The sequence below is a fragment of the Plasmodium berghei genome, assembly GCF_900002375.2.
Source record: "Plasmodium berghei ANKA genome assembly, chromosome: 7".
In the NCBI taxonomy this organism is placed as follows: Eukaryota; Apicomplexa; class Aconoidasida; order Haemosporida; family Plasmodiidae; genus Plasmodium; species Plasmodium berghei.
The window spans coordinates 193,609-203,064 of record NC_036165.2 but is presented as its reverse complement, the minus strand read 5'-3'; the positions used below and the strand labels follow the sequence as shown (position 1 = coordinate 203,064).

Below are 9,456 nucleotides of genomic sequence, written 5' to 3'. Positions count from 1 at the left end.
ATTTTTTTCATGTTTTATTTAAAAAAAATTTAGAACAAATTTTATATAAACTGGAAAAGTAAAAATAAGCAGGAAACGGTATACAATGTCATAAATAAATGCATGTATATATTTATAAATATGTTTATAAATGGAATACTTGTATATGCATATACGGTTTTTATTAAAATTAAAATATTGCCAAACAAATAGAATAATATAAATTCCCATATTGTTAAGGAAAAAAAAAATTATAATAAAATAAGCATTGAAAAGGCTTATTACAAAATTATTACAATTAAGCCAGTATACATTTTTATTTATATGTACATATATTCATGTAAGTAGTTACATAGGCATGTTGAATATAAAACAATGTTATATATTTTAATAGGAAAATATACCCAAATAAATATTTATTTAATATTATTGAGGAAAGTATTATTTACTGTTCTACTGTTGTAACTGTCAAAAGGAGTACACCAATACACACGCCCATATGTATATACTATATATCCTTTAAACAAATTCACATATAACATGTGCTAATAGTGTTATAACCTGTTTATATTCGATAAAAAAACATTTTAATGTCTATTTATTTATATACAATCGTGTATAATGGCTGTTATAGACGCATTTAATACTGTCCTGCAAATTATGCATTTGAATAAATTATTTGTGCTTAAAAGATGAAATAATACAAAAATGAAAAAGATATTTTTTAATATGCTTTGAATATATGTTGTAACTGTAAAAATTATACAAAAATTCTTTATTTATACTTTTTTACTCATAATTCTATGGAATAATATAAGTACACCTTCAAAAAAATTGTCATAATACACATCATGCAAAATATACTGTATGTTTATACTCTTTTAATTTCATTGTTATTTTCAAAAAACACAGATTAAGATAAATAAATTGAAAAATGAAATTATAAAAAAAAAATTGAAAAATGAGTTTTTTGTAATCCCCTCAAATCTAATTTGATATCATATAAAAAAAAATTTATGAGAAAAATTCTAATATATATAGTATTTATATATTATTATGTATCGTAAATTTTTTACAGCATCATTTTGAAAAACACAAAAAATATAAATTAAATTGATAAATACCCAAAACATCAAATTACTCATTAAAACAATAAGATATATCATAATATATTAAAATATGTGATTTATGTAAATAGGTATTTTTTTAAAAGAAGCAAAAAAAAATACAGAGTATAATAGTATGCATCCTCAGCATAATAAAACATATATTTTGTATAAAAAAACAAATTAAGAAAATATTTTATGTAAATTATTATAATAAAAATAAAAGGGATATTATTTCATTAATTATCCTTATAATATTTGTATAAAAATAGTGTTTAAAAAAACAATTCCCAAAAGAACATATAAAATAAATAACTTCAAATAAAATTTGCCTATTTATAAAAAAATTTATGTTTCTATATTACCAACTGGAAACATATGTTGGCATGCTTTCAAATTTGTATTATTTGAGGATAGGAAAAATATAAGAACACATGAATTAATTTCTTTGCTTTTATCCACAAGAACTAGATGCGAAGCATTTTTAAATATTATAAGATGAGAATTAGCAAAAAGCTTAGATGTATTTTTAAGTACATGCACACTACATATATTATCTTTATCTCCACATAAAATCAAAACTGGTATATTATGAAGACCAACTTCTTTAAATATTTCATGGGAACTCCACATTTTTAAGTTATTAATACATCCTAAAATAGAATGAGTAATATTTTTTTTAGCAAAAGCTTGCCACATTATTCGATTATACATATAATAAGATGCCTCATCTTCTGAATTCATATCGTTGGCAATGTTTGTTTTTTTTTTTTTGAAATTTCGTTTTGAAATAAGATATGGTAACATAAAGAAAGAGGATATGTTAATTATGCACGGGAAAAATTTTAATAATTTTACCAAAAAGGGTTTTTTTTCTAAAGCCCCAACAGGTGATATTAAAATAATTTTTTTTACTTGTTTAATATATTTTTTTGCAAAATTAGTAGCAATAATACACCCCATAGAAAAGCCAATTAAATAAAAATTTCTGTTTAATAAATTTAAATGAGTTAATAATTCTTCAGTTTGAGATAAAAAGAAATCAATTCCATATGTTTTGTTTCTATGATTATATTTTGGGCATGCCGATAATCCGTGTCCATATAAATCAAAATTAAGAACTTGAAATTTATATCGAATTAATATTTTTTGAATTTCTAAAAATGTTAAGTTAGTACCATTCAACCCATGAAAGGTTATAACTAATGTTTCTTTATTGATTCCCTGTAAATCATAGTTCACTATGCCATATTTTCCATAAAATACTTGTTTATATATAAATGGGCATTTAATGTTTCTTTTCCTTAAATATTTTGGTATTTTATATGTAATAAACTTTTCATCATCATTATTATTTTTATCTTTCGCTGTTTCATTTTCATTTTCATTCTTGTTCGTTTTTTTTTTTTTTTTTTTTTTTTTATCATTCCAATCATTTGCATCATAGGGCATATTATCATTTTTTGGTGAAATTATATTTTTAAAAATTGTTTTGTAAGTTCGTTTTTCATTTATGCTATTATTTTCGCTTATTTCATTTTCATTCTTTTCGTTTATTTCGCTTTCATTTCTACAATTGTCTTTCTTCATTTTTTGGATCTCTAATTCTTCTAATATGTCACTATTATTGTCTTTTATTTCAACTTTGTATCGTCGTGGCATATTTTGAGAATTGTTTTTTTTCACTTTTTTTTTGTTTAATATCAAAAGTATTAACGTTGTATTGGGGTTGGAAACTTATTTGTGGGGATGATTAAAATTACCTTAACTTATATAATTTACCAAACAAATTTTCATAATTTTCACTATATATATACATATATTGTATTTTCTCATTTATTGATATGAAATGTTTGTTGCTTAGATAAGCATTGAGCAATTAAGGCGAGGAAAAGATAATTAAACACTCTATGAAAACAAATACATAAAAAAAATTATAAGTTTTAATTAAACATGTTTTTAAACAAATCTACATAAACAATTGAATGAAATAATATGTGTATATATATTAAAAATATATAATTAGCATATAAATTATCGGGCTAAGATATATAATAAATAAAATGTGATGAAAAATTTACTCTTTTAAATTTTCTATTTTTTTTAATTTATGCTGTTTTACAAGTATAATATATCTAACTGTTTAAATGTGTAAATATATAATTAACAATTGCAAATTAATTTGACAATTAAAAAAAAAATTATAATTATAAAAATAAAATTTTAATTAACAAATAAGTGTGGGAAATAAGTGGGGAAAATAAATGTGTATATTTTCGTTTATCGTTTTTTTACAAATATACTAATAAAATAAAAAATAGGGGAAATAATATCCATGAAATTAAACCATATTTTTTGTCGAAAACAAAATATCCAATTGCACACTTAATATAAGGAATAATTTTATGAATAATTAAAAAAATATAATATTAGTATAATAAACTAAACAATGAAATATATAGTAATAAAGTAAAATAAATAACGGGATAGCAAAATTTAAAATAGCAGAATAAAATACATAGTATATAAGCAATATTAGTATATGGCTTAATGGTAAAATAGTTCAGTGCTATATGGCGCCTGCCTAATTCAATGGAAAAGAAAAACAAAAATGGGAAAAGGAATATGAATAAAATGCATTTAATATTTGCCTAATCACATCGAAGAAGATTATATATATTTCACATTTTAGAGTCAGGGAAATGTGCTAAAATATGTATGCACACAGTGTTATATATGATGTGTATATAAATGTAAGAAATTTGAGATTGTGTATTCCAAAACTTATATTAGTCCTAGTGCTCGAAATATGTCGTTTAAATTCTAAATAACACCATGAAAATTTTAAATAAATAACACTTATAGCATAAAAAGGAAAATATTTTATAGGCTTTTATTTTTATTAAAGTTTTGTTTTTTTCTCGATGCTTAACTTTTTGGCAATTTTTAGTAAAAAGTGATGGTTTTAATTTTATGTTCTTAAAGTTATTCTTTGTTCATGTTTTATTATTATTATTATTATTGTTATTTTATTTTATATTTTTTTTATTTATATTTGGAACAATTGGTGCATTGTGTAAATATATCTTATGGGCCAATCCCTACTTTTATAGTAAGGAAATCGTAATTTTTGCATATTATAAAATTATAACTTATTTTATATTCACAGTCGAGTATTGTGAAAAAATGAAAAAACTAAGAATAATATATTTTAATTTTTTGAAATATAATCCAGAGAATTATATACATATATCTCAATTCTATTCCATACATTATAAGTTTTTTTTTAAGATATATATTATATGTGTAAAATACATGTGTATTTATATTTGGCAGAAAGGTTAACTTTTTAAACAAATGTACCGAATAAGAGAGTAAAGAAATAAGGATTTAAAACTTTTAACATAAAAATTAAATTATGTATGACTTATCAACAAAATTTTATGAAATAATTATTGAGAAAATCGTTAAGGGTATAAAATTGCTTACCCCAAAAAATAAAAAATATATTATGTAAATTATGCAATATATTAAGACCTATCATGATTAAAAGAAAAAATAGCTAAAAATATATTAAAATTAAAGGCAATACACACAAAAAGGTAGTACATCAAGCAATAAAAAGTTAGATCAAAGAATAATAATGATTTAACTATTAAAATGGAACAAAATAAGGAAAATTCTGTAACAACAAATAAAAGTGCAGAATACAGTAACACTAGCATAAAAGACATAGATGAAAAAAATGAAACAAATGATATTAATAGGTTTAATAAAAAAAGAAAAATTGAGGCATTAGATGAAGGCAAATCAGAGATACAAAAAATGCATCAAAATGGAGACGAAAATGAATATGTTAAAAATATGGAAAAAGACAATAAAAATCAATGTTTAAATAATATTGACGAATCAGGGCACGAAAAAAATGCAGATAATTCAAATAAAAATAATGATAAAGCCGATAAGACTGGAAATAGTAGTAATAATGAGTATACGAAAAGGGGTAATATTAATATTCTAGAAGAATCGAAAGAATTAAAAAAGGAAAATTATAAATATTATATCGATTATAGAAAATACCGAAATAAAAACAATGTAACATTTTCAACGAAATATAAAGATAGCTGTATTAGTTTAAGTAGTGATAAGCTTACATGTTATGGAGATAAAGGATGGTCTAGTGTTTTTGTTAATAATGGGGCGGATGTAGGTAAGTGGTATTATGAAATAAAAATTGAAGAGCCTGTACATAAATCTAATTTCTTGGGTTATAAAGATACAATTTTAAAAGTAAACCCATATGTAAGAGTTGGATTTGCTTGTAGATATATGAGATATGATTATCCAATAGGAACTGATAAATATAGTTATTGTGTTAATAGTAAAAATGGGAAAATATTTAATAATTCAATAAGTTATGATTGTATGGAGCCTATTAACGTTGGTGATATAATTGGATGTTACATTAACTTAAAGAATAAGAATAGTTATACTTTTGATCCACGATCAGATAAAAAACTTTATGAATATTTACAAAATGGAATTTTATGCGATCCAAAAAACCCACCTATATTAAAGAAAAATTATGGCTCTTTTATATTTTTTTCCTTAAATGGTCAAATAAAAAAAAACGCATTTATTGATATTTATGAAGGATTTTATCATCCATCAGTTAGCTTATATATGGGAGCTTCTGCTAAAATTAATTTAGGGCCAAAATTTACATATCGTCATTTAAATGATTATGTGCCATGTATATATATGGACCCTCCAATTATTTTGTAAAAAAAACACGAAGAGATAAAATAAAATAAATAATAATAAAATACCTGAATTGTTCATGTTTTTCTTAATATGGTCATATTTTATTACTATTATTTATTTTGTATGGGGCAGGATACACACATATTAATTTTGATAATCAAACAATTTAATATATATTTTTAGGATATATCCCATTTTACAACCCGTTTATAATTCCTTTGTAATATTCCTCATGTCTTTTTTTAATTTATTTTATTCTTCGTTTTTTTATTTTTTATTGTATTATTATTATAAAATAGGCTCTATATAATATATATGCATTGTGTATATATGTTTGGATGTACCATTGCGTGTTTGTAAACTTGTTTCTGTATCGATTTATTACTCGTCCCAATTGTTTTATTGTTCACCATTATTTTTTAATATACCTTATTTATGAATGTACAATTATATTTAATAACAAAACTATTTTTTTTAAATATTAAAAAAGTTTTCTTAAAAATTATATAATAGAGATTTGGTTTTTGAATAAAAAAAAACCTAGTGTTGGCAAGGATTTGAATACGAAAAAAATTTTTTTGATGTTCGAAAAATTGTGTAATGCAAGATCACGTATGTAAATTTCAAAAAATTAAATAATGGCCAGTAATCATCAATAAAGTATATTTCGGTAAATTCCGATATCTAGAAAAATAATCAAACAAATAAAAAGGAATGGGATAGAAAATTTTCGACATGTACATTGTTGCAAATGATCATAAATTAATAGAAATATATAAGACAAACATGTTACACTTATAAATGTAGACATTAATATTAATATGAAATAATGTATTTTTTTTGTTATCGTTTAACCTGATATAACAAAAAATCGGACAATCTTTGTTCACCTGATGTTCTTATTAAAATATCTGGGGGGGGTATATCGGAAGTTAGCAACTTATTATGGTAATTTAATCTAAGTGTTGGGAGAAATAATAGAAAAAATAAGAAAAAATATAGTAAGCGTAAAAAGAGTAGAATAGGAATTATAAAAATATGCATAGTGTTAATTATATATATTTTTTAGCTTTTATTTATTCTGTACATTTTAATTTGATTTTCATCTAAAGAACAAACTTTTCCGCAATTGCATTGCACTTGAGAAATTTGTGTATTTTTTATTTTAGGATTTATTTGAATATTTTTTTTATCCGAATTGTTCGAATTTGCACAGGCATAATTAATGTTTCGTTTTTTTAGTAAATCCTTATAAGAGTCAAAATATAAATTGGGATTTATTTTACATAGGTTCATTTCGTTTCGACTTGTGTATGAAAAAAATATATTGAGTATAAGACTATAAAAAAAACAGAAAAGGTTATATACATAATTTATTTGAGGATTTTATCGATCGAAATAAATTATTATTTGATCCATATTTTAATATTGCATATATATATATATATATATATATTGGCATGATCATTGGATGCTGTCTGTTTTTTAAGTTTCTACTTGTCATGGTGTTTTGTTTTTTCTTCAGTATTATGTATGATTTCTCTATATGCTTCATTGATATAAGACAAATTCCCGATAATTCTTATTCGTATTTTATTTTGTTTAACAAACTTTCTATTAAAATGATATATATTTAAGAATATAAATATTTAGTGATTTACAAAAAAAAAAAAACTATATCTAAAAAGGCATTTTTGAGAATGGCTAACTATTTACGAATTTATCAATTTTACTTTCCATTTTAAACTTACAAAAAATATTCTTCATTTATCAAAAAAAAAAGATTTAGGTAAAAAAGAATATGAATTTCTTCTGGACTTCTATTATAGTTTAGTAAGGAAAATGCGAAAACTGATAAAATCTTTATATTTAATTGGATACATATTTCTATAATCTATTTAAATAAAATAAGAAAATAAATGTGCGAATATACGCACGTAGGGGTATATATATATATTTTTTTTTAAATTGTTTTTCCATTTATGTAAATAAACAGGTGAAACATAGCCATCTGAATTTAACACATAGACATCGATAAATCAGATCGATAGAAAGATATATTTTATGTATATATGTAAAATAACATGTATCAAATTTTTAGATCCCAAGTAATGCCCTATGGATGTGTGCAACCCCATTTGTTTTGCAAATCGCCTATTTCCATCCATGATAATCGCTTCAATATATAAAAATAATAAAGATATAATAAGTAAAATGCAAAAAGAACGTATGAAAAAACATACAGGATATATGAAAATGTTTCCATGTTTTATCAATGGTTTTCTTTTTGTTTAGTTTACATAAATGTTTAATATTGGTATACTTGCGTAAAAGTGAAGCTATTATTCTTTCAATTCTAAAAATAAAAAAAATATATTTATAGGTATATTAAAGCATCAAATTATATATCGTTTAATTATGAATTTTTTTTTCTGTTTTTGTATAAGCATATTCTTATTACATATTGAGAGCCATTTTTCTAAACTATTATATTCACTCTTTATATTTCCTATAGATGGAAAATATGGATAAAAAAAATAATAAGGCAATATGATCTAACATTTTATTAATATTCTAAATGGGTATATTTATTTTAGTTATATAAATATAGTATGGATAAATATAAGTGTGTATATAATATTAAAAAATATTTTTATATAATATATCAAATTAAAAAAGCGCAAATTTTGAATATGAGCAGAGTTAAGAATATCAAAGAATGGATGCATGGGTATCCCATATATTTTTCTTATTATATATGCCTATAATATACATTCATTTTGTTAGAAAGTAAACTAAGCAAAAGAATAAATAAATGAATGGCATTTCTTAGTTGTAAGGGGGGGTTGCTATTTACAATGAAACAAAAGTGTATTATATTTTTTGGAGGGGTTCATTTGAATTTTTTTAATAATAATAGCATTACCTTTAGTTTTAAAATATATAAACCCTGGAGAATAAATGGGAATATATTTTTAGTAAATTAAGTAGAAAATGTAACTTTCGATTTTCCCCAATATCCATATATATACAATTTTTCTTAAGCATAATATGTTTGTAAAATAATAGAGATATGATAAAAGGATTGGATAAAAAAAATTCGTTTTTTTTTCTCATTATTAAAATATATTGAGCTTAATTGAATATAAGATAGACAGATTTTGGCATTAATGTTCATATTGTTTTGTACTTTGTTATATTACATTCACATATATTTTTATATATATGACCTGTACATATAAAATAAAAAAAGATCTAGTTTCTTTTAGTTAAGTCAAATTATGAATGAAAATAAAGATTAAAAATAAATTGTATATTAGGATAAAAATATGATAAATAAAAATATTAAAAAAAAATAGTTTTATCAACTTGTTCAAATACGCAATTCCCCTTTATAGATTAGTTGTGTATATTTTCCATTTTATAAATATGTATATATGAAATGCCTGAAATATTTATACCTGATATATTATAAGTATGACCAAGGTCGATTAAACTATTCAGCTGGTTTCAATATACTTGCATGTGTGTACTTGCATTTCCTATGGTATTAAAAGTCATATAATATAAATTTTTATTTATTTGATTGCATTTTATTTTTGTATGA

General features: G+C 22.1%; 3 protein-coding genes across 3 annotated transcripts; 1 reads left to right on the top strand and 2 right to left on the bottom strand.

Annotated features, from left to right (window-relative positions):
• Positions 1 to 1,433: 1,433 nt before the first annotated feature.
• On the bottom strand, positions 1,434 to 2,747 carry PBANKA_0704400 (alpha/beta hydrolase, putative; the record flags this gene model as incomplete). The annotated part of the gene is made up of 1 exon (XM_034563944.1): positions 1,434 to 2,747. The coding sequence occupies one exon, from the start codon at positions 2,745 to 2,747 to the stop codon at positions 1,434 to 1,436; it is 1,314 nt and encodes a 437-aa protein (XP_034420790.1).
• A 1,998-nt stretch (positions 2,748 to 4,745) lies between these two features.
• On the top strand, positions 4,746 to 5,870 carry PBANKA_0704300 (SPRY domain, putative; the record flags this gene model as incomplete). The annotated part of the gene is made up of 1 exon (XM_034563943.1): positions 4,746 to 5,870. One exon carries the CDS (start codon positions 4,746 to 4,748, stop codon positions 5,868 to 5,870), a length of 1,125 nt encoding a protein of 374 aa, XP_034420789.1.
• Positions 5,871 to 6,389: 519 nt separating this feature from the next.
• PBANKA_0704200 (dehydrodolichyl diphosphate synthetase, putative) lies at positions 6,390 to 8,324 on the bottom strand (the record flags this gene model as incomplete). Its single annotated transcript, XM_034563942.1, has 8 exons — positions 6,390 to 6,533; positions 6,705 to 6,807; positions 6,937 to 7,188; positions 7,347 to 7,463; positions 7,601 to 7,743; positions 7,934 to 8,025; positions 8,150 to 8,205; positions 8,311 to 8,324. 8 exons carry the CDS (start codon positions 8,322 to 8,324, stop codon positions 6,390 to 6,392), a joined length of 921 nt encoding a protein of 306 aa, XP_034420788.1.
• Positions 8,325 to 9,456: the final 1,132 nt, after the last annotated feature.